Consider the following 26592-nt stretch of genomic DNA (forward strand, 5'->3'; position numbering starts at 1 on the left):
GCCTTTTACTATGGGCTTGTGGGATTAATCACATAGCCCTGCTAACCAGAGTGTAATTTTGTATAATTTGTTGAGAGGCCGAGTGTTGTAACCCATTAGGAGCTGATAGGTAGCTCTCTGGGGAAGCAATCTTCCCCCAAGGTAAATACTAGGTAGCTTTTCCCCTCTTCCCCAAGGGGTAATTTCCACAATTATCCTGCAACTACAGCCAAGGACGATTGTGCCTGTAGAGACAATTACGTTGGAAGCTGTTGATGTATGGAAACTTCTTTGTGTCTCAGAGCTTAGAACCAGTGACTTTAATATGAAACACAGCAGTCATTAATTAACATTAATGAACTTGCTTGGCTGGGAGCAGTAAGGGTCCAGGAAATGGAGTATTTGAACACAGGGGAGACCAGGGATGAAGTAACTTCTGTAGACTGCATTCTCAGGGCATGCAGCAAGGAGCCTGCAGCACGTACCAGTTTGGGGGCAAATACTTTAGAAAGATTCACAGTGAAATTTTGCTGAGGGATTCTGCGCAAGCAAGCTTTTGGCAAATGGTGAGGCTTCCTCCAGAGAAGCGCTGGCAGCCAGTAATGTGCCCACAGGGTACCGAATCCCATGTGCTGCTCTTTTTGGTATGATGGACATCCCCCCGGAGACGGCACGGCCTCCTCTGGGGCAGGCGGCGAGGATGCCGGGCGGTGGTACCAGCCAGCCGCAGGGCACCCAAGGGGTTTTTCTCTCCTGTCACTGGCTGTGACTCTGGATAAAAGGGCTGGCACTCCCTGCAGCCCCCCTGCCAGTGACAGGCCACAGCTTTATTTAATCACTAATTAGCTAATTGCCTTTACTTACTCCCATTTTCTTTTTTGTTTGTTGTGCTAGTTAGATTGGCATAAAGGTTGTCAGTGAACTAACCCCTTCATTTGGGAAGAGCACAGGTGACAGCACATGCCACCGTTAATGCCACTTCCAATGCCTCGCTCAGTCTTGGGGAGAGCATTTCTTATACCAGGAGTGAAGCAGGGCAGAGAGCTCGAGGAACCATGGTGCCACGCTGCTGCCCTGTGTCCCGGAAGCAAGGCATCACACAAGCCTTTTGCAGGATGGCACCTCGTTTAATACCTGCTAGTGTTTCTTGCTTCTTTTAAAAAAATAAATTTTATTCGGGTTTTGCAGTCACAGATAGGTCATGAGGGTAAGAGGTGACCACGTTATGTCAGCCCCCACTCATTTTTAGGGTGAGGCGAGTCAGTGGGCAGGGAGTGTGTGTCCTGTCCCCATGTGTGCTGCCGTGCCACCAGCGTGCTGGAAGGACACATGGTGCGGTGGGTTTGCCCTGTCCTTCCTGCTTCCCATTTGGCACCTATTTGATCACAGTGTGAGAAAGCTGTGGATACACTTCCCTAGTGCCTTCCCAGCACAAATTAAGGGGAGAATATGCTATTCAGGGTTTGGTTTCCTGCATGGGGGGGTCATCAGTTAGCATTTGTTGTAATCTGGAACCAGCTGTTGCCTTTTTGCATGTGGTCCTTGGAAGAGATGGGTGGGAAAGGCTCCTGGTGCTCAGGTTCACCCAGTGTCTCACAGGAACCACTGCAATGAGGTGGACACGTAGATAAAATCAGTAACAACAAATAAATATGAAGCATGTGCTGTAGAAACTACTTACACTGTGGTATCTTTGCTCAAAAAATGGGTTTGTACATCTGTATAAATAACATATGGTGAGTGATGATGAAATGCATGTTTATGAGGAGACATTTTTCCAAGGAGACTTCAGCTGAGGTTGAAGATCAGGTAGTAATATACTGTGTGCGATACCAGTGTGTCTGCCCCGCAGCGCTCTCTGGAAGAAATGTGGTTTTTTGTATGTCCCAGAGTTACATTTTTCATGACTGATTTATTATTGGAAGTAGCTAATTAGTGGAAGGTAGCATAGAAGATTAAATGAAGATACTTAATTTCAAGATGAATGTTTATCACCAAAAATACACATATAACCTGTAATATGTTTTTTTCCATACATTTGTATGGGAAATTTGATACCTCATATATAGGATTGAGTATGTATTCATAAATTACTAAATTAGAACTGAATAAATTCAGACTGTGAATACCTGACAACTGCTCAGGTTTCTTATTTCATGAATCACCATTGGTAAATATTGATTATTCATTATCAAAATTCACAGTTACTTACTGCCAATCCATCTACTGAAACTTTCAGGAGCACTGAGCTAGATTGCTATTTGTCTCTTCCTGTCACTTATGGCCTTTAATTTCTTAATGTGCATGTTCACAATTTTCTTAGTCATGTTTCTTCTGACTCATCAAGAATATTTTACCTTTTTGTGAAGGAAAAGATGATGATCACTTCATATGTGTACATACAGTTCTTACTGCATTTGATGGAGACTGTGCAGGTGTCTGTGGTGACAGAGATTTCATTATTAAAATGAGCAGCTTTCAAAACAGATCACAAGTTTGTTTCAAAACAGAGTAAAAACTGCTTTAGTCATCAAAGTAGTCTTTTTTTCTTTTAAACTTTTAAGTACATGACTTTGGACCTTTAGGACACAGAACAAGACCAGGTAAAGTGTTCGTTTTTGTGAAATGTTATTAACAGTGAACAGTGCCAGGTTAGAAAAAATAGGAGAAAAATGCTGCCACGGTTATACAGTAGAGTTAGTGTTGTGTTAGCAGAAACCTAGATTAAAAACCTAGAATGAACCAAAAGTATACACATTACATCAATAACTTGGTTTCATTTAATAATTACGCAGAAAAACATTGGGGTTTTATTTATTCGATTTCTTTATTTACATATATGTTACACAGTTTGGTCAGTTTGTACTTCTGCATCCCAGTACTTTAATTCTACTCTATTTTCCATTAGTTCAGTGGCCTGTAACCTACACAAAAAGAATTGTACCACTCTGGCAATTTAGCTGTGAAGGTTAAAGTGGGATGATACTGCCTTTTATATCTACATGGGTTTCACTTAGGGTGGGCCCTAGGCTCTGATTTACTATGTGTCCTGCTGTGTCTTTAAGTGATGCAAAGTGATTATCATGGGCTCTTCCCGGTACCCGTCTATTCCGCACCTGCACCCTTTTGTTAAAAACCCACCATGTTAAGTGAATGTGAGGTCCCCACTGAATAGGTTTCCACCCTCTGGTAATCCTTCTGCATTAGATTGATTTATGAATGTATCAGATTCTTTGTTAGCATGTAAACCACTAATTAATTTAAAGCTCTCTGTGGAAAAATTAAAGCCCTGGTTAAGGCTTTCAACAGGCTCAGATGGTGCTAATAATGGAAAAACAAGTTATATTAATGAGTTTTGATGCGATCAGCACAATTCTTGCTTTACAAACAGTTTTTGCTATAAAACAGTAGAGACTGCAAGTTTTTAAATAAAGAGTGGAAGTAAAAGGAAAGGCAGAAAAAAAATCGCAGCGTCAGTAAGATATCCCATTATTGCTAGGAACTGAGTCACTTCTGGTTGTTACAACTTTCTTAAATGTAATGTGTTTAGATATATGTAACAGCCTCTTACAAAACCACGGGAAAGTGCAAACCAGTCTTTTTCCCAGATTGAAACCAAACTTCTAAAGTAATCAGCTTTGAAAAGATCTCTGCCTCTTCTCATCACATGCTGCCGAACTGGAGTGTTCACATGGAGATGGATGTGTTGAAGTGCAGAAAAGGTCTTGATTGAAATAGTATTAAAATCAGTAGAAAGTCTGACCATATTCTCCACTTTTCCAAACTCCAGCATGTTTTGTATGTAATTTTAGTTGTTTGCTCTTTCACTCAAATTTAGACTTTTAATGTGGGTGCTAGTTTTTGGCAAGAAGAAAGAGGAGATCACACTCCGGCTTGACGATGCTTTGTTCAGCTGAGTGAAATGAAGTTGAAAATAGAAAGCCAAATCTCCATCTTTTTTTGTAGGAAGCTGAAAATGTACAGTTATAGTGGCAGCCCATGATTGTAGGAAATTGTGCTTTTTCCACACTTCTCCAGGGAGCTGCATTTTCCTCTCCTGGCTCTCAGCGCTGCCAGGGCACTCAGTCTCAGGCCACCATCCTGGCTCTGTGGTCAGCACCACAACTGATATTAATGCTGCCCCATTAATCAGCTGGCAGGGAGCACTCTGAAAAGGAGCATGGTCAGCATGTTCAGAGGCCTAGCTCCTAACATCTGCACTACGTATCTGGTTTTTATGGAGGAGGGGGAATCCTGAGGTTGCTCTTGAGCTGGGGTCTTACAGATGGCAGCACAATGTATTGCCACTAGCGCGGAGGCGCTTTCTGTCACCGGCGTGATGAATCTCTGCAATCGCCTCCAGCAGCTGGGAAGGCTGTTGTTGCAGAAGCACCCGGGTCATTCAAAAATAGATGATATTTAGTAATAAATGAAGTGTTAAAAATGAGATACAAAAGGCTAAATTGTCTTTCCCAACTCCAGGGTCCTTACGTCTATGAAAACATCTATCTGTGCTTTAATTAGAAAGTAGCAGAGAGAGGGGCAAAGTCGCTGTTTTAAAACATCTCTTTGAATATTAAATATCCTAAACCGGAAAGAAGCAATCTGACCCTTGTGCTGGCTTCTCTGCGAAACTATGTCTTTATACACAGCTAGCCATGCTGTCTACCTCCTTATTCTTAGAAATTTCATCATACAGCCCTCACAGAAACTCGCTGACATTAGTAGTAGTTAAGATCAGTAATGATTATTGAAATTCTTTACAAGCCTAGTTTAATGCTCATTAATTGTTCATACTCCATTAGGCCAAATGTCCTCATTCACAACTTCGCAGTTTTATATTCAGTAGTTTTAAAATAAAATATTTTTTTTAGTTCTTCTTGTGTCCTGAGTATTTTTTGTTGTTTGCTTCAAATTTGCAAATATGTAGATATTTTCAGGTTTAACACTTTTATGAATCGAAGGATTCTTTATGACTTAAAATTGCTGAGACCCTTCAACAGTCATTTTCCAGTGAAAAAAAATCAACTGGGTTTCTCCCTCTTCCCGAAACAGAACTACTTGAGAGCCCGATTGCCTCTGCTCAGAATCATCTGCCTTTAAAAGCCTGTGTTACTCCTTCCAGGTTAGTTAATTTCAGGGTCCGGTTTATTCTCCAGATTCTACAATAACTTGTTAAGATCAATTTACTTTCATTCCAGTGTTATTTAAAGTGTAACGGAAATTGTGTGAGGGTGTCTGGAAGATGCTGGACGCTCCCCTGGTTGGTGGCCTCCCTGGCTCTGGCTTTCCACCAGGAGAGGGAGCTGCAGCCATTGGAAACGACACCCACCTCCCCAGCCCTGGTGAAAAATTCACATGCGGCGTGCTGGAAGTGCAGTCCTTTCTGGCTTCACTAGGATTTAGGTTTTGTGGAGCTGGAAGGTATTAGCTGTAGTATTGTAAAATACACAGGACTTTGAAGGGGCTCTTGGTACTTGCCGTTGCAAGGGCAGCAATACTCTATCCTCAATTTTGGTGTTTTCTTGCTCTGTTTGCTAAGGATGTTGTAGTCACTGGCACTGTAAAGACCATTACTTTATCCAAAGAAGCAGAAATAAGTTTTGCCCCTCAGCTGGAACTCACCAAAGTGCTCTGTCCCTTCAACAAGTTTCTGCAAGTATTTAGTCGACATAAAAGAGTCAAATAGAATTATATAAGAATCACTGAACACAGAAAAAAAATGCATAAAAATGCATTTATATAAGGTCTGAAAGTAAAACAGAGGCAATCTGTAGAAAGTATGTCATATCAGCTAAATTGCCCTCAAGTAGAAGTTGCCATTTATACATTAGATAACAAAGGCAGGGGATGTTGAAATGCAGAAAGGGTGCTTGCAGTCTCATAGTGTCTATGGGCGTGTGTAATATCGCAGTGGCAGTTGGCTTCAGCATGAAGCAAATCCCACTTTATGACTCGAAACAGATGTATCCCGCTCTAGGCAATACCTCACCGCCTAATAGGAGTGATGTGGCCATGCACTAATAACAGTGAATTGCAGCCATTTTCATATCAAAGGTTAAGCTCTGCAATCCTGAGCTCCTCCAGGCAATGGCAGGAGTTGACTCGAGGAAGCCACATGCTCACTGGATTAATATTTTTGCAAGGGTGACCTGAATAGAGCCACCGATCTGCAGGCTGAAGAGGCAGAACATTTACAGTTGGGTTTTAGCTAATGTGAGAAAGGGATCTTGGCTAGGACAGAATTAGTCACAACATCTGAAGAGGAAAAGTGAATGTATGCACAGGGCCAACAATTTGAATTTTGTGCAAACTAGGAAGGTAAATTTATACAGATTAATAGTAGTGAAGCTGCTGTGATATACTTGGCGTTGCAACTTTTTTCTTGAAGTAGCTGGGGAAATTCGCATATTACAAGTAAAAAAAAAATCAGTAGTTTTTCAGTTGTTTTTGGTTTTGTGTCCAGTAGTTAAACTGGTAGTGTAGAATATGTAATACTTGCCAGCAACTGTAGCTTCCATCTAAAAGTCTGTTTGCAGTGTTAGTTCTGGAAACAGAGAAAAATCCATTAATTTATCATCTTCAGACTTTGTTCATACATGTTTTTTAAAAATACACCTCTTTTCTAATATTTTTAGGTTTTGTTCTTAGATCTTGTAGGCCCACTTGTAAGAGCAAATAAAAACTCTTTGTCTTACTGGTTTGAGTCAATTGATTCAAATCTGGTCACAATATCCACTGCAACAATTCCAGCCTTTTCCTGTTGTTTCCATATTTGTATCAGCTCTTCCAGGGGTTCTATGGGGTGCATTACAGTCACCCTCATGGTGATTTGGGCTCGTTACTCATTTCTCTTGTAAAGTATAGTGAAAGCAAGGCAGAGAGGATGAGATGGTACAGAAATACCAATTCCCCAAATTCTCCTCAGTCTAATCAAGCCAGTCAGGATAGGGACAGGGAGTACCATCTAATTTCTTCATTGTTGTTGTCATCTAAAGGTGAACTTAAGTATCACTCTAGTGATTTGTATTTTTTGTGATATGTGGCACTAGTCCCTGCACAAACTAAAGGTTTTTTTGTCTGAGTCCAGAAAAATGACCTTTTTTCCCCAAATAGGACAGAAAAGGTTATTGGGAGGGAGAGAAAGTTTCTGTATAAGGAAGGACAAAATTTATGTACCAAGAGTATTGCTCAGTTGTGCTGCTTCCATTAAAAGCCCATTTATTTAAACAAATGCAGTGCTCTCCATAAAGTCGGTCCTGACCCTTGGAACGAGTCAGCTCAAGCAGTGCTTTAGATTGCCTCATGTTAGAGTAAAAGCTCTTTACTGCAGCAAGTCTTTGTGCAGCATCTAGCGCAATGGAGCCCTGTTCCATAATTGTTCCACATCACCAAGATAGCATGGTAGGGCTGTTGTCTTGTCCAGTTCCCTCTGGGCAGAGACAAACATTATATATATATATATATATATACACACACACGCAGAAGGTAGGCTGTTGGAAGTGAATAAAAGAGAGACAGCAGAAACCGGGAAAAACTGTTGCCCCGTTTCTGACCACTGAACACTTTGCAGGTAGACATGAAAACTAGTTGTAGCTCATTGTGCCATTCTTGTACATGTATTCTTTGTGTATGGTATGTGTATTCTTTGTGCCATTAAGCCACATTAGCTTTGTTGTTTTTTTCTCTTGGCAGAGCATAATCACCTCTCTCTGCAACTTCTCTTCAAGATTTAAATTCTAAAACATAGTAAGGATATAATGTTTTTCTATACTAAACTTACACAGCTTTGTATAGATTCATATAGCTTGAGCTAGCAACTGTGATTCTTCCTTTCTTTCCCTTCCTACTCCAATCTCATCAGCTTTAATTCAGTTTTTGCTTTGTCAGGAATTTGCTTTTACATACTTTCTGTTTGCTTTGGCTCTGTGTCTCTTGCATTGTGATAAGGCATCTTTTGATACTCTTTTGATACTCTACAGGATCTTTCATAATGAAGATCTCATTACATAGTTTTCCAAGTCTGGAACTGGTGATCAGACTTGCTTGCATGTCCTGCAAGAGGAGACTGTCTAGACTGTGGGAATGACTGTGATGTTTGGATTGTGTTATTTCCATATCGCTTGGCATGATGCACTCTGTAGTTATTCTGAAAACTAATGAAAGTACCAGGCCTGGTACAGGACCTTACCTGGCTGTGAAGTGGCTTTCCTTCATTCTCTAAATTGTACTGAGAAGTTGTGCTTTCTGCACAGTACCCTGGTGTGACTTTAAATAACGAGGTGCTTAAAACTGCTCTTCACTATATTCATTAAGGGCTGTGTTCTTTAACTTTGGTGCTGTACAAGGCCTGTTACTACCTTTGCCACCTGAATCCTTTATTATCTTGGAAAATATTTAATTTCTGATCTAAATTGCTCGTTTGTGAAACAGGGTTTATTCTGACTCTTCTGCTGTTCCTCTGCTTTACTGTGTAGATAGTGAACTCTTCAGGGAAGAGACAGGGTCTTACCAGGCGTCTAAATAGTGCTGATTGCTGCTTGGTGCCTGGGGTGCTGATGTGCCATGAATAATCACAGCCCAGCGACTTGGGATGAATACTGAGAGGGGATTTGGCTCTGTGTGCGCCGTCCACACGACTGTCATTTTGTAATTACATCTTTACACTGCACATTCGTGATCAGCATCCATGGTGACAATGCTTATTTAGAAATGATTTCTGAGTGTCAGGAAAGAATTATTATCTCTTGGGAACATCCTGTTCCTGGTAGTATCTATTAAAAAGTGCCCTGCAACAGTGACTGGCACAGTTTTCCATTTAAGAAACTTTTTCCATGGACATCACTAGAGGAGTGGGTCAGAATTCCCAGGTTGTTGTTGTAAATCTTCCATCATGTACGATTTCCCTATGTCATTGATAATAAACCATGCCAGAAGGGAAAACTTTTGATGTCAGAGATATTGTAGGAAAATACATGCATTAAATGAGAAGCTGAAGAGTAATTTCATACTAAAACTAGACTTAGAGAGTTGTCAGCTGTGATAGTCTAAAGGCAAGTTTCCAGTGGTTGTATCTTCTGTCAGTTGATAAGGGAAACCTGTTCACAAACTGTAAAATGTAGGAGGAGGTGAGTGGAAGTCGGGGTGTGAAGAATGTGTGCGATCTAATGCATTTCAAAAGGAAGATCTTTGGAAGGAACATAAACAGGTTAGCAGAAATATCCTTGTGAACCCCCAGAAAACAAGAATATCAACTTCTGGGAATGTGTTTAATCTAATAGAGACAGGAAGGAGAAACTTTTCTTAGTTTTGTTCTTTTCACGTAGCTACTGACCTACATATAGATGCTTGGGCAGGAGCAGGACCAGTGGTACTTACGGAATCATAGAATAGTTTGGGTTGGAAGGGACCTTAAAGATCACCTAGTCCCAACCCCCTGCCGTGGACAGGGACACCTTCCACTAGACCAGGTTGCTCAAAGCCCCGTCCAACCTGGCCTTGAACCCTTCCAGGGAGGGGGCAGCCACAGCTTCTCTGGGCAACCTGTGCCAGTGTCTCACCACCCTCACAGGAAAGAACTTCTTCCTTATATCTCATCTAAATCTACCCTCTTCCAGTTTAAAACTGTTACCCTTTGTCCTATCCCTATACTCCCTAATAAATCTTTCTTGTAGCCCCTGTAAGTACCGGGAGGCCGCTATAAGGTATCCCTGGAGCCTTCTCTTCTCTGGGCTGAACACCCCCAACTCTCTCAGCCTGTCCTCACAGGGGAGGTGCTCCAGCCCCCTGAGCATCCTTGTGGCCTCCTCTGGACCTGCTCGAGCAGGTCCATGTCATTCTTCTGTTGGGGGCCCCAGAGCTGGACACAGCACTGCAGGGGGGGTCTCACAAGAGCTGAGCAGAGGGGGAGAATCCCCTCCCTCGACCTGCTGGCCACACTTCTCCTGATGCAGCCCAGGACATGGTTGGCTTTCTGGGCTACAAGTGCACATCACTGGCTCACGGTCAGTTCTCCATCCACTAGTAACCCCAAGTCCTTCTCTGCAGGGCTGTTCTCAATCCACTCACAACCCCTCAGCCTGTATTTGTGCTTGGGATTGCCCTGACCCATGTGCAGGACCTTGCCCTTGGCCTTGTTGAACTCCATGAGGTTTGCACGGTCCCACCTCTCCAGCCTGTCCAGGTCCCTCTGGATGGCACATCCCTTCCCTCCAGCATGTCGACCGCACCAACACAGCTCGGTGTCATCAGCAAACTTGCTGAGGGTGCACTCGATCCCACTGTCCATGTCACCAACAAAGATGTCAAACAGCACTGTTCCCAACACCGACCCCTGAGGAACGTCACTTGTCACTGCTCTCCACTTGGACATTGAGTTGTTGACCACAACTCTTTGACTGCCACCACCCAGCCAATTCCTTATTCCCTGAGTGGTTCACCCATCAAATCCATGTCTCTTCAATCTAGAGACAGGGATGTCATGTGTGACAGTCTCACATGCTTTGTACAAGTCCAGGTAGATGGGTCCGTTGCTCTTTCCTTATCCACCAATGCTGTAACCCTGTTGTCACCAATCTCCTCCTTATTTTCCGTGTCTGCTAGCATAGTTTGCAGGAGGATCTGCTCCATGATCTTTCTGGGCACAGAGGTGAGTCTGACTGGCCTGTAGTTCCCCAGGTCTTCCTTTTTTCCCTTTTTAAAAATGGGGTTTATGTTTCCCCTTTTCTAGCCGGTGGGAGCGTCACCGGACTGCCACGACTTCTCAAATATGATGGATAGTGGCTTAGACACTTCAATCGCCACTTCCCTCAGGACCCACGGATGCAAATCCTCAGATCCCATGAACTTGTGCACCTTCAGGTTCCTTAGATGGTCTCGACCCTGATCTTCCCCTACAGAGGGTGGTTCTTCATTCTCCCAGTCCCTGCCTTGGCCTTCTGCGACTTGGGTGGTGTGGCTGGAGCACTTGGTGAAGACTGAGGCAAAAAAGTCATTGAGTACCTCAGCCTTCTCCATATCCCGGGTAACCAGGTCTCCCGTTTCCTTCCAGAGAGGGCCCACATTTTCCCTAGTCTTCCTTTTTTCACCAAAGTACCTATAGAAACTTTTCTTGTTGCCCTAGACATCCCTAGCCATATTGAATTCTCTCAGGGCTTTGGCCTTCCTAACCCGAGCCCTGGCTGCTCAGACAGTTTCTCTGTATTCCTCCCAGGCTACCTGTCCTTGCTTCCACCCTCTGTAGCTCCTTTTTGTGTTTGAGTTTGTCCAGGAGCTGCTTGTTCATCCCTGCAGGCCTCCTGGCATTTTTACCTGACATCCTCTTTGTCAGGATGCATCACTCATGAGCTTGGAGAGATGATCCTTGAATACTAACCAGCTTTCTTGGGCCCCTCCTCCCTTCAGGTCTTTGTTCCATGGTACTCCACCAAGAAGATCCCTGAAGAGGCCAAAGTCTGCTCTCCTGAATCTGGGGTAGCGAGCTTGCTGTGCGCTCTCCTCACTCCCCTAAGGATCTTGAACTACATCATTTCATGGTCACTGCAGCCCCGGCTGTCCTTGAGCTGCACTCTTTGGTTTTAGTAGTTGCTATTTTCTGTAGAAAATGAAGTATATTTTCTTTTTTCTCTTCAAGAAAATCAAACTAATAATTGTAATTGTCAACACTTGGTTTTAAGTTGAAAAAAAACCCAGCAGATTTTTTTTAGTTGTGTCTTAAATGAGAGATGTGTACATGACCACGTGCAATTAATAGATTAGAATAAACTATGGTTAGGTACAATAAACCAGTTACATCTCATGTAGAATGATAAACATGGAAATGAAGACCAGAGGACTTAATGTCAGAGTTTTTATATCTGTTTTTGATCTTCTGCTGTAGAAGGGTATCTAGCCTATGTATTCTAGTAAGAAAAGGGGTCTAAAGGAGGAGAGTCTGTCTGGCACTTAGAGTTGAGCTGAATTTGGACTCTGGAAACATGAACAGACATGTTCATGTTACTGAAAAGTGATGCTGCAAAATGATATCAGGTGGAGACAGAGTCTTTTAATTACTCCAGTTTAACCAGTGAATGAATTAAAAACAGCATGCAAACTTGTTTTATTTTTTCAAGTTCTCCCAGGTACCAGACTTACAAACTCAGTCTGGCCCCTGAAAGTCGAGTCAGTTCTTCTGCATGTGTGCGTTGTCAGCGCTAATAAAGATTTTGCAGTGGCAGCTCTTGTTAAAAATACCATTGAAGATGCGCCAACCAACAGAAAAACCACTGCATTTCCCTATTGCCTATAGCAGTGCCTGCAGTGCTAAAGTAGTGACTGTGAAAAAGAGGTACGTTTGTCAGAAATCTAAAGCGATAGGACTCTGGAATACATGCAAGGAACAGCTGAGTAAATAAGGTATCTTTTTTTGCAGTTACTTACCAACCATAAATGGAGTATACAACTGTACATAGCAAAATTGTGATAAGATCTGACATGTTCATGAGCAATGCTGTAAAGAGCCTGGGAAAAAGAAATGCTGTACAGAAAGGTAGCTAGCAGCAAAGTAGTGATGCTGGAGGTGTTGGCTGTGTCAGCTGAGAAAGGCAAATACAAGTGTGTGTATGAAAACTTAAAATATTGGCGTATCCCAGATCCATGGGGATCTGGTGGCACTGCAAACCATTCTGAGCCACTTCTCACAACTGGCATGGTTAAGTTCTACTTCTCTCATCCTCCCAATTTTTCTTTAGCCTTACATCTCTTTCAGTTAACTTCTTGATATCCTATTTATTAGCAGGAAATACACATACATTCATGAAAAGCCCAGAAAGTGAAGAAGCCTTAACTCTCCCCAGCATCAGGGCAAGAAACACATGGTACTCCTAGCTTGTGAGTAAATCCCAGAGCTCCCTGGAGCAACAAAACCGAGTTCCACTGGCCAATCCATTAAAGCCAAATGAAACTCTTAGAAGTGTGGGTTTTTTCTAATGCTTATCCTATGTGTATCCTGCTGCCTAACTCCTATCTCACTAATACAGATCCAAGTGGGAAACGCTTGATTCAGCCACATGCCCATTTGTTCTGTGAGCATTCTGTCCCTTAGAAAGGAAACCATTTATATCATCTAAAGAACATGTTGGTCAGTTGGAGAGGAGAAAACCCATTTGCTTTGCATGCAGGCACACAGGCATTGCAGATAAGCAAAAGTCCTTTAGGATGTTACTGTCTGCCTGCTGGGGGGTGCTGTCACCCCAGTGGAGTGGGTGGGGATTATCCTGCCGCTCCATCTTCTGCTTCATTGCACAGCCTGCCAGGTTACTTCAAAGCACATCTGTTAGCGGGTTCAGTTAAACCGCCTGCCTTGTACCCCATCCTGAGCCTCAGGCAATTCCCTGCTGACTTGAAAGACTGGTGACCTCCAGCTAATGGTCAGGAGTGATCAGAGTGGGACAGTGACCTCTTCTACCATTCCAGCTGGATCTGGAAGAAACCTGGTGGCTGTGTCCTCCTTGTTACTCGTGGTCTGGGACTGTGTCCCTTCACTGAACACTTTAGAAAGCGTAGGAATAAATACTGCAGATACTGTATTTCTTCATATGAATTCCATAGGTTAAAATCAATACCAGGTATTGTGTATACAGTGTAGCTTGAGTGACATGTCACCTTTCATTGTCTTTTTCCCTGCTCCTTGTCTTCTACCCTTTCTACAGACTGTGCTTTATTTCTGGCAGGGCACTATTCCACTGTAGTGAGTCCCCTTAAATAGATAGGCATCGGTGTTTCAGAAGTCAGAGTACAGCATGACTACAAATTCATGGCTTCTTTCTCCGCACTGTCTAGACTTTATAGCCATTTGCAAGTATGCCAAAAATACTGTTTTGCGGTAGTGTTTACATGGGGGCTTATCAAAATATTGTTACTGGTTAAAGGGAACTTTAATAAATTTTCTGAGTCTGAACTGACCACTGGCTGCCATAGTTCATGGGATTATCTTGTACAGACACTCTGAGCAATGCAGACAAGATCTGGAAACTGCCTGCCTTTTAAACACCCGTTGAAAATCTTTCTTAAATTTTGAAAGAGTATCAGCTGTGGGACTACACTGGTTTACAGAGCTCAAGGAATCTCTTCCCTCTTTCCTCTTCAAGTCTATGGAATTTCATCCAAACGGACAGCAAATATCTATTACTTAACTCTAAAACAAAACCATGCCATATCAAAAAATAAATGTAATCTCAGCAAGTGCAAATGTGGAAACCACCCTAAATCATATGGCCTAGAGCTCCTCTCATGCACCTATACAGTGTACAGTTGTTTTGAAAGCGTTACTGTAGGTCACAGAAAGTCCAAAGAACATGTAATGCACTTGAGAGAACTTCAGGTCAATCTTCTGGCCCTCACTGCAAGACTTCTCATCCAAGGTGGAGTTTCTGATCACCAAGTATAGCCAATATCCTATGGAGTAAGGCACTTTCTTGAACCTGGATCCTTTTCTAAATCACCTGGGTTCATTTATTTCTAATCTTAGTTCTGTGAATGGGGAGTTCAGTCCCATGGCCCATTTATTTAAATAAATCTACCAGAGAGTGACAGAGATTTGCAGTCAGTCATCAGTTGAGCATTCAGCTCTACAGATGTAGCTCCTCAAGTCTGTGAAGTCTTTAGATGTATAAATGCAGGCTGTAGCTGTGTTACTGCTTAATGTTTTGTTGTCACTTCTATTTATTCAAAGATGCAGTGTTGCTCTGATGAAAAACTCAAATTGCAAAGCCTCAGTTATATTTCTGTGACTGGGAGCCTTTGTTTTGCCAGACAGCCTAACCTTCTGTGTTTCATACATTGCTACATTGATATCCCATTAGGAAGGGTTCAGGAATTGCAGATCTGATAGAAAATTGTGGGTGAATCAAACAGTTGACACTTTGCTGGCCCAGGTGAGTTGGATCTTGCAAGTTGTTGTTTACACACACTCTTTTGTGCTGTTTTATGGTTCAAATATCATTATTATAAATTTTCTTGAATCAAGCAAGTGGGAAACATGAACTGGCACAGACTCAGGATTTTTGCTTGTTTGCAACTGAATTAATAAAGGCTTATTGTAAACAAGTTACATTGGTTATAAAACTTTGTTTCTAATAAGAAAATATGATATATACCCAGTATAAAAAACAAACACACACCTTTATGCTTGGTTAGACATCTTAATATAATGCAAGTCACCTTACAAAAAAATCTCCATGTAGCAAAGACTTGGAATTATAATTAGCCCTTATAATCTAAAATGTATCAGGGAAAAAAATTTTTACATTATATTACTTATTAATGCCACTGTTTTTCATTTTGGTATTGACAGAGGTTTTTTCCTCACACTTCTGAATACTAGGTATTCATACGAATTATGTCTGTCTTAATATTGTTTACAAGTTTCTATTTGATCTTGGAAAACATTTCATTATGTTTAATTTAGAGAAATGAGATTTCTTTAATTACTGTCTGTAGAAGCTATTAGAAGCTCAATTACATTTGCAAATTCATTTTTTTAAAGTGTTATCATTTTAAGATGAATAATTAAAAAAAAAATCCGTGATCTGACTATGTGGGACTTTCAGGTTCACTAAGAGTATTCTCTCTACGCCCCTCCCCCTATAAGGAAATAATGTCTAAAATGGAAAAAACAATTATGCTAAAACTGAAGATCAATACAAGTCTTTGAAATTGGGCTATCAATTGTGAATTTGAATGAATAGCAATTGTTTTATTAGGATTATCAAAATATGTATTGTTTGCCTTCATTCAACATTGAAAATATGATACAGAGATGACCTTTAAGAAGTTGAGGGAATGATAGGTACTGGGGATGCAGGTGTTTCACCTGCATAGAGCATGCCTGTGCATATATTGCTGTCACGGATTGTGTATAACCACTGCGTCTATAAGTGAGTCTCCAGGAAAGGCGGTAAAAGAGGTCCACATAGTTGGCTTCAGTTTATTAGTTTCTGGAAGACTGTGAGTGGGATTTTTTGGTATTTAATTTTTTTTTAAAAGTGACTCCAATTTTGTGTGGCCTGTCATTGTGTGTTTCACAGAAATGAAGAACTGCTGGGCAGTAAGAGCTCCCTTTCAGAGGGCTGGCCATATACGATAGCTCTTGAAAGCGATGGGCAGACAGCGCTGCTAGCCGTCTAGCTCTGCGCGGAAAGGTTTTATGAATTATTTAATTTTTTTTTCTGTAAAATAAATGTTGTCACAACTCCAACTATATATACAGTACTGCTCGTGTAATAGCCTGCCTAATTCAGATTAATCGTAGGCTTGCAATGATAAAGGAGCTTCAGCACAGCAGTTATTCTGTCGTACAGATGCAATTAAAACCATATCAGTGCAGTATAAATAATTCTAAATTAGGTTGCTGTCCTGCCACATGGTGGCAATTTTGAGCTAGTGCACAATGAAAGCTAGCATCTTATTTTATTTGGAAGGAGTAACAACACCAAGAAAGAGTTTCTAATTTACTTGAATTGTCTGGAGCAATGTTATCACCCAAGAATATAAAGTGTGTAAACTACTGTCACTAAAATATCACTAATAATAATAAACCTTTCCTATCTTGCTATTCATCTTAGAGCCACGCAAAGCTTGAAGTTTACATCTGGTAGTCATGATACACATGCTAGTCTGATATGGGGCCAAAGAGAGAGATGTATTAGCATATTAAAATTTCATAGTGGAAAATAAATTATTTGCTTCAAATTATTTACTTTAACTGTTTTCAAGGCAGTTTTAGAAAATGCTCATACAAGTTGTTTAGTGTCAATTATATTTTCATGGTTTATTTGGGCAGCCTGTCATTTTGGGAGCAGAATCTTGTTTTAAAGAACCATCATTTTTTCTTATTGGAATGAAAAAGCTAGAAGATACCAGCCTAAAATTAAGATACGGCTTTTTACACTATTTATATCTTGCTGTTGGAGAGCTTTAGTGGGAATAAGTTTAGGAAAAATGATTACATCATATAATTGGGGAAAAAAGTAGAGGTCTAATATAAATCAAGGAGTTTTCTTTCGTCTCTGTAGTACAAATCTGTATCAAGTGAAAGGGTAATTCATTTTGATTACAAAGCAGCCACACAACTTCACCCTTAACTTTCTTATTTTAAAGAGATGTGGAAATAAAGCTACCTCTCCCTCCATGAAGCCTCCAAGTGCTTAAGTTATTACTGTTTATACCTTAATGCTTCACTGTGCTTTAAATACACCTATAACTTCATCCCTGGGAAAGCTTTGAGTGTTTGAGGGTATTTGTCAGTATTCCCAGTATAGCTGGAAACAGTAACAAGGGACAAAGGCATATTAACTGCCACTGTCGGAAAGCTCTGGTTTCAATAGCTGGCTAATTTAATAAAGTGTTGTTACAGTAAAATGATTCAACTGTAAGCAGCCTGTAAAAACTGTAATAAGCACAATAAGCAATGCACTTTTTTTCCCCACTCTTGGGGGTAGTGTTTTTTCAAGCTGTCAAAGTCCACTACAAGGAATGCTGCAATGTGCTGCAAAGTTGTTTGTCAGTGCCTCGGTTTATTTTTGCAGAGAAGTATTGATTACAGAATGAGAAACATTTGGTTTAACAGCGATCAATGAGGAGCAAACAAAGGACACTCTGAAGTTTGACTCATTTTAATTTGAATGAAAATACAGTACCTGGTGCAATTTATGGTGAAATAAAAAATGGTATCTGCTGTCTGTTCTTGTAATCACATTTCTTTCCTGTCATCTGTGAGTGAAATAATTTTAGACAGACAGCGGACTGTAGTCTCCTCTGTGCTGGGTTTGGGATCAGGTTGCACAAGGGGGGTTTGGAGGGAGGATTTCTGCCTCACATGGCAGCCCCAGGCTTTGCAGGAGGGTGACAAGCAGGTAGATCCCTCTGCCTCTGGAGGTGACCACACCAAAGAGATTTCACCCTCCTTTTGTGTAGGACAGGTGAGGGTGAACCACGTCAGACACCTTAACCTGTTTTGGTTTTTTTTGCAGGACCCAAACACAAGCTCTCACAAAATATCTGTAATGTAGAGAACACTTGGTACTTCCCTTTAACCAACAGCTTGGGCCGTGGGCAGCTGGGGCTCAGGTACACTCTGCGGCACTTGAACAAATACCATTTGATCATCATGCATTATGTTGAGGGAATTAAATGTTCATTGCATTGGAAAAAATGAGTTACTTTATTAAAGTAACCAACTGGGAGACCAAGCTGCAAATTCAAGTTTCTATTTCAATTAATATTTCATAATTAATTATTGAAAAATGGAACTGTTTCACCCTCTCTCTCATCCCTTATCCCAGGCTGTTCCATGGCTCCTGCCTACAGCAGTCTTTCAAAAGTGACGTACAAGAGTGATAAAATAGTTTTTGAGAACTTTGAATATGCATATTTATTCATAACAGTATTGGGCATTGATTTGCTAGAAAAACTGATTTTAATGTGCTTCTGGTAGTTGCTATTTATTTACTTAATTCTGTCATTGTTGCTACTTTTGTGGTGGTGGTGTTGTCGTCTACTTTTATGGCCAGTTGATTCTCTTTGGCTAGTAGGATGTTGTGTTACAGACCAGACTATGATTCTGTTGAATTAGGACTTTTATGCTGAGGTATCAGATGCATAGCATCAGAAAATGTATTAGAACATACATAAATACTCAGTTTAGGTTAGCAATGACTTAATGGTACTTCAAACTGTAAACAAAAAAAATTTTATTCTTTTTTCCCCCCTCATTTAAATTCATTGCAAAGTATCTGTTTGAAATCAATATTAATTACACAGAAATTGTGACCCTCTTTAGCAAATGCTTTAAAATACTTGTTAAAAAATTAATGTGAAGGTTATTAGCCTGATTTTGAGCAACATTAAGCCTGTGTTAAATATTCTCATGTAGGCTTTTTTTGACAAAATAGTGCTCCCATGTTAGCATAATCAGTAGTACCACAGTAAAACCTTCTTATGATGCACTGGGGAAACAAAGAACAAATTCAAGAATTCAGAAGAATCTTATTTCTATTTAAACAGAAGCCCTTTTCACTACTTATAAGGTAACCTTAAAGATGATATTGTGTTTGTGCCCCTTTTAAGACTTTTTTGATATTTGAACTAATCAGTCCAACTATACCTAGCTGTTCTTAAGAGTTGCTTTTCATAAGACTCAAGCTAAACAGAAGAAGGAGGGACCAGTTCGTATGCAGATGGGCAGGCTCCCTTATGAATAGCAACACCCTGTACAGTGTGCATGGCGTGTGTATACTGAATCCCTTTAAGTTTTCACTTGCTATTATCTATAGTTGGAAATCTTGATGAACAGCTACATTTTTGCTTAACATATAGATAATATTATTGATCAAAGGAGTAGTATGATTTTTATCTGCCAGATAAAAAGTTAAAAATAAAGTACTCTGGTGTGGTGCGTTGACTTTGGCTGGCTGCCAGGTGCCCACCCAGCTGCTCTCTCACTCCCCCTCCTCAACAGGACAGGGGGAAAAAAATAAGATGAAAATCTCATGGGTCAAGATAAAGATGAAACAAACTCAGCTTGGGGAAGATTAATGTTATTTATTGCCAATTAAAATAGGTTTGGATAATGTAAAACAAACGCAAATTTAAAACAACAGTTTACAAAGTGCAGTTTGGGGAATTTGGTTCCCCAGCTTCCCCCGCAGAGCCATGAAGGGGGATGGGGATGTGGGTTGAAGTCAGTCCATGACAGTCCCTCTCCGCTGGACCTTCCTCCTCACAAGTTTCCCCAGCTGCAGCGTGGGCTCTCCACAGGCTGCAGTCCTCCAGGAGTTGTCCGCCATGGTCCGCTTCAGGACTTCAGGGAAACACCTGCCCCAGCACTGGATGCGCCTCCTCCCGCTCCTCCTCCCCAGGCCTGGTCATTCACTGGGCTGTTTCTCACACTTTTTTCCTCACTCCTCACCACTTCTACGGCGTTTTGCCCTTTTGTAAATATGGGCTCAGCTGTGCCCTGCAGTGAGGCTGTGGCGGAGCCAGCTGGAACCGGCTGTGTCCGGCATGGAGCAGCCCTGGCCTCTCCTCACAGAGGAGCCCCCACAGCCTTCCGCTGTCAGCACCTGGCCACAGACACACAGTACATCTGATCCACTTACCTTAAGAAAAAGTAAGATTATTAGGGTGGCACATTATGGAGGGGCAGGGGAAAATGTTTTTAGGTGGAGGAATGAGCTGTCAACTAAGCAGTTTTAACATGGAGGGCACAAAATCATCAGCACTGAAGAGGGGAGAGAAGCAGGTCCAGCAAAAAAGGTGGGATGAGGCTAGAGGGTTTTGGAATAAGAAATCTGCCTGAGTTAGTCAAATGCTTGACTCTCGTGGAGAGAAGTGCCTGAGTATTTCTCTAAGAAGGTATTGTCATGGAGTTGGTCCTGTCATTCAAACAAGACATCTGCTGATTTTATTTGCAATGACAGGTAAAGGAGTGAAACTGCAAGTCCCTGACTTGGAAGGCTTGAATGTCGTCCATGTCTAAATATAAAGTTGACAGAGAAATAGCCCAGAAAAGAAAAAGAGGTAAGAAGCCAGCCTTTGTGTACAAAACCTTAGGGTGCTACCTGTTCACTGTGCGTGCTAGACGTCAAACTCTGGCCAGAGTGTAGGTCTTGTTGTGTGGCTCCTGGCCCCGCAGCACCATCCACCACCATCTGTCTCCCATGGCTGCCACCTGCCACATCCGCTTTCATGTTTTGTCACTTCTGTGTTTTTTCTGCTGGCTGTCGCAGTGTCAGGCGTCACTCAAGAGAGGAGACATTTGCAGTTTGGTAGAACGTGAAGGAACCAGGTGCTGACGTTTGTGACACATCCCAAGGGAATTAAAGGAGACAAATGGTTGAGGACCCTTAGGAGACACTTGTCACATGCCTGCACTGGGTCATTCCTTAGACCAAAAGCACGGCTATTAACCAGTAACTCTGAAAACAAGCATTGTCTTTTGGTCTCTTCATGGAGTGCTGAGGAGCGATTTGAATTTTTCTGTCAAGTACATGTGCTATTTTCAGTCTAGCCATAAATAGTTTTCATGCGTTTTGTTTTGATCATGAGTATCTCAAATTGGATTTCTTCCTTAACTTTGAGAAGACAAGTTAATGTGTGGTACATGTCCCTGACTGGATGAGGAATGAAACATTTTGACACGAACATTTCTACAGCTACACAAAAAGGAACTCAAAGTGCAAACGCTGGCTCATGAGCATAACGAGCAGCTAGTGAAACTTGATTGCTGAAATGTTCATGAAAAAATAATTGCAAACAGTATTTGTTCAAGTGTTAAAATATTCCAGTACTTGCATGAAAGTATTGGTGGAGTTTGCTAACCCTGTCTTTCACTCTACTTTGTTCACATAAAATTTTTGCATATTTGGAAAGTTATCAGAAATTTGGCAGGGTGATGTGATGAAAGTCAGGCTATCTGGAGAGACTGAAAAAGGGAAGCAAGAGTGAAGTAAGGGTTACACTTCTAAGAGGAGAAGGTTATAGCTGTGCTGCAGAAGGCAAGAAAAGGAAGCAGTGAAAAATAGTTTGAGCAGAGCTTATGGGGAGAGGAAACTGCAATTAAAGAGGAATTGACAAATGGGAACACATATAACTTGATTGGAAGATGGCAGTGATTTTCCTGGTGTTAAAACATACTGATGCATTTCACATGATACTTTCTTCTTTTATTTAACCTTTTCTTCACGTGACATGCTAATTGTATCCCTTTCCAGTAAGCTTATATTCACTATAAAACCTTGAACTATCTCTGGCTAGTTCATTTCCTTTCACACACCTTTATTTTGCACAGGAATAAAGTGGGGTTAGCACAGAGGAGCTTGTAAAGGGGGTTATGACAACGCAAAATTGCTGGAGAATTCAGGGATATGTTATGGGCTTCCACGAGACAAAAAAAGAAATCTGTTTAATCCTGGCCTTTCTGTATATTAGGCTCACTTCTCTCTATTGGGGTTTTTCTGGGTTTGAATAAAAATGTAGTTCTCTTTTCTTGTAGATAAGATCACTACTGCTGGGAGCTACTTTCTGTGTGTAGTATACATGAGTCTTTTGTGTCCTGGAGACTGAAAACTTTCCAAGTGTGGGTGGTCTCTTACTCCTTTTTTCCCTCCACCTCTACAGTATTTAATGTCTGTGATCTGGCTGAAAGCAGATCTGCTTTCTCCCTGCAAGAAATGGCAGAAGTGCCTCAAGGTTGCCAATAAATTCTTGTGAAAAAGCACAAAAATGAAGGCTGATAGTGTTGCTGCTGTACAGCTATTCTGTGGGCAGTCTTCTCCCCCCATTCACACAAGAAAGTTTTGGTAGCTGGGAAGAGAACCCAGAATTTCAAGGCCATAGGTTAATGCTTTTGTTTCTGGTCTTGTAACCTTGTGACTTGTTCATTGTTCATCCCTTACTCTGAAAAGAGCATATGTTTTGTACAGCAACAGTATGTGGTCATATAACTAATACTGTGCCGTAATGCTTGCCCATGAGGTGGTTGAATTGGAACTGGACATTTAATGCATTCCAGAAGTTCCTAGTGTGTAGACGTTTCATTCCTGTAACATTGTTCTTGTAATGTGAATTTCTTGTTGGTTCATAGGTACTTTTCTTAAGATAATTCCTAGGTCCATCCTTCTTAAAAAAAAAGAACCAAAACCCATATGGGTGTGCTGATCTTTTTGTGTAGGATGATAATACAGACTTCACATGAATAGAAGGAGTAAATGGTAACAACAACATTCTCTGACCTATCAGTGAGAGGTAAATGAAACCTAGAAATAACTTATACATCTCTTTGACCTGTAGGGGAAAGTTTGGATTTGTGAATCCCTACTGTATATTCAATGCTGTACTAGAAAATGTGCGTTTGTGATTAGCAGCAGCACAGCCATGCACGTAGATAAGCACACTCATTCTGCAGGATAGTCAGAGGAGCTCTATGCAACCTGCAAAACATCCTGGAAGTGAGATGAAGAAGAGGATACTCATCTGCTTTGTGAAGTGTCACGTTTTGTCTCTTCCCCCCCATGGAGATCTGGCTTTGTACTTAATGTGGAAAGGTTTATGTGAGGACTGGAAGATGGTCAGCGTAGCAGACATGCAGAGGTAGTTGCTGTATCAGAGTAAGATCACTGTGGCAGTAATGACACTGAATGAGTGTTAAAGGCATGGCTGAATTTCTGGACTTCAGTCCATTATCACAGTTAAGCTGTTAATGCACCAGGTGGCTCAGGCACAGCCTGTTGCTTTGAGTCAACTTGGGCACTCAGGGTTTCATAGCAGCACCTGATTTTCCTCCAAGGTGGCTTATCAGTTACTGTAGGGACAGTCACATATTTGGTTTTAAGCCAAAATTCTGTAGACACCAGTATCTTCTGAAAGCTTGTCTTAAGCCCTGGTTGGTAACTATGTATTTCTTTTATGTCATTTTCTTTGTTACTCTCTGACACTCTGGAAGCTCTAGATGTCTCATTAGCAGCAGTGAAATGCTTCAATAAGAGAAGATGCTAACAGTATTCAGCAAGGGCCTCTGGAACAGTATAGTTTTGAAGCTAGTGTTGATGGGATCTAAGCTGGAGAAGTACTCGCTGCTTTGAATGTTCTTCCTGTATCATTAGCCTGAGTTATCCTTCATGAGCCGTACTCTGGATGGCTGCTGTATATTTTCTGCCTGGTGCTGAGCACTCTCTGCTCTTAGTTTGGCAGAAACCAAGGATTCCTCAGCACCTGGCAGAACATGGTTACGTAACAGTAGGAACAATAATTAAATAATTTAGTTAAAACAGTGTATTTATTTTACAGTAATTTGTTTCTTGTTTTGCAGTTTTCCACTTTCCAGATATTACATATGACCAACTAGACAGAAGCCCTCTGTTTTCTGAATAATTCCCCCCGTTTTTTCACAAATGTATAGATATTTCATTTAATCCTTTGCAGCCTCCCTTTGTGGCATCTGCTTATTTATCACTGTCTTTAAGACACTTGGTAATGTTAATATTTTTGGTCCCTTGGTTACTGCTATTGTAAATTATTATCCAGTAAGATTTATAGCAGTGAGACTTGTACAAATAATGTCTCTCCCATTTAACGGCTTAACACTAAGATACCTTTGTTATTTTCTAATGAAACTGTATGTATAATTTCTAGATAAATTTTTGCAGGTATGCCATGAAAATTTAGGTCAGCAATGGAACTACGTCAGACTGTCTGACAGGCTACAAATCGCACTGCACCATGGGCACAAAGATTTTTCAAAGCGTACAGGGGGTGCACTGTAGCTTTACAGTGACTTAACCTTTCCTTAGACAACTGACATTGGAACCCCTTTGCTGAGGGAGTATAATGTAGTACCACGTAAATTGCTTGGGTTTTTTTATTGATTTATTACCTCATTTAAATGCACAAGGGAAAATTTCATTTCATTTCATTTCCGTTTAACAGGGTCACATGGAAAAGGCTGTGTATACTTTTTTTAATTCCAATACCATTTTTTATAACTTTTCAGTTCCTTCTCCTGCTCCTCCTAAATAGTGTTTAGCTACTTTTAAAATAGAGTTTTGAAATAATTCAGTAACCTCTTATATGATGTTCTTCCTTTAAAAAAAAAAAAAAAAAATTAGGCCACGACATGTAGATTTATCCAGGTGGCGCAGTATGTTTTGGGTTGGGTTTTTTGGCCCTATGTTTTAAGAATTAGCAACAACCATAAGCTATTTGCCTTTGAGAACTATTAGTAAAATTAATTACATTTTTATTGCTTTCATATTTGTTTGATTGATACTCAGTTTTTAAAAACATATTCTTTGCAATAGTGTTTCAGTAAATAGATTCAAATAGACTCTGTCCTAGTGATAGGGATCCTCCTGTCAGCCAAAACAAGAAAACCAGTGGCTGCAGAATCAGCTCCTTCTCTGCTCATGAGATTGAAACATTAAGGGATGGGTGACAAGTTGTCCTCTTGACTTGTTTCATGTTTCCTGTGTCTGCATTCAAGCAAGATAGATCACAGGTCTCAAATACAATGTTTTACAGTTATTTTGAGCGGAGTTGAAGGAAAAGAGTTTTGAAGGAGAGGGTGGGTGTTTGTTTTTAAATATGCTGACTTCAGCGAGTCTGGGCCGAGTAAGAGTAGCTCAATGTGATGGGGATATTCCGAAGGGCTTTCCACCTCTAGTTTGATATTCTGTGTAACATTGCGATACAGAAAATGATGGCACTGGGTAGTTAGGGTAATTATTTTGATTGTTTGATGATTTTTCCCAAATTAAATCTTAAGTTTTTGCTACAAGTATGTTTTATATGTACAATTAATAACTTTCTATGGTCTTTCAGCGTGAGAAGCTGATACATGAGTTGGAGGAAGAAAGACATTTAAGACTTGAGAGTGAAAAAAGATTACGGGAGGTGACACTGGAGTCAGAGCGTAGCAGAGCTCAGATGCGTGGGCTGCAAGAACAATTTTCCAGGTATGTTGCGTAAGTAAACTTCAAAATACGGGAAAAACATACTTTGGTGCAAACCTGTTGATAACTTGAATAGATGGAATCTAAGGCAAAAGCTGCTCTCCTGCTGAAATTCTCCACACATAAGGGGCTTTTGGCTAAATGATTGTTAGCATCCTGTAAAACTGATAAAGGTCATGCCATTATTCTATGGAATGGTGAAAATTTTCATTTCTAGAGATTTGCATTTGTTAGAATTCCCAGTAATTTTCTAAGTATAGGTCTTCACTTCTCAAAAAGTGTATGTCATTGATAAATCAATATTTGTTTATTTGTTTCTGTTAACCAACAAGAATGTGTTTGATCAATCTGAATAAAGGAAAAAAAAATTGATGCCTTTTACTAGCTGGGTAATCATCCCACTTGGACATGCTTTGAATCTCTTCCTGCATTGACTGGACCAGAGCTTTGTGCTAGAACAGAGCTCCACTTACAAGGGAACCATTTTAGAACTGGGATTTAAGACAAATTATTCATCTATATGACGACAGTAGGGATTTGAGTTATTTGTTGTTTTCATGATGCATGATGAGATTTTGTACATCAAAGAGAATTTTTTATTGTTTTTGTCACATGAACAGAAACAAAACAATCAAAAGCAAATCAAAAAAGACAATGGAATTTTATGTTGTATATTTTTTATCAAGACTGAATAGTAACTCATTCCCTCAGGCCCCTGAATCGTTGAAAAGTTCAAGTTCAGTTTAATATGGTGAAAACAAGCTGGGGGTGCATTTTCTTTCAGTATTTTTGTTTGGGTTTTTAGGATTTTCTGTGTTGGGCATTTTTTGTGGGTTTTTTTCCTCAGTGTCTGCCATGCTGCTCCTCTGATCTGAAATTGGGTTTCTAGGCAACGCTGCAAAAGCCGTTAATAGTAATAATAAAATTTGTTCTGATCTGTTATTTTGGTTTTGGAAAATCTCCATTAATGTTTTTCAGATTTTAAAAAACTTTCAAAGTGTTCAGATAAGTTTGAAATTCTTTTGCTAAAAATGCTAAGGATATTTCTTTCTTAGTTTTCTGTTGTTCTTTTTCTATGACCTTTGGTTTCAATTTTTACTTATTCTGATGAGACTTCCTGAGTAATATA

The 26592-nt window shown here is 40.6% G+C and overlaps 1 protein-coding gene across 5 annotated transcripts in view; it reads left to right on the forward strand.

Moving 5' to 3' along the window:
* Positions 1-26592, forward strand: part of NCKAP5 (NCK associated protein 5) — a 431510-nt gene that overhangs the window by 205482 nt on the left and 199436 nt on the right. For all 5 annotated transcript variants that reach the window (XM_074828613.1, XM_074828612.1, XM_074828616.1 and 2 more), the window contains one exon: positions 25333-25466. In XM_074828613.1, coding sequence (XP_074684714.1) covers positions 25333-25466 — 134 coding nt within the window. The remainder of the gene's footprint in view (positions 1-25332; positions 25467-26592) is intronic.

Source organism: Strix aluco, chromosome 6, assembly GCF_031877795.1.
Source record: "Strix aluco isolate bStrAlu1 chromosome 6, bStrAlu1.hap1, whole genome shotgun sequence".
Classification (NCBI taxonomy): domain Eukaryota; kingdom Metazoa; phylum Chordata; class Aves; order Strigiformes; family Strigidae; genus Strix; species Strix aluco.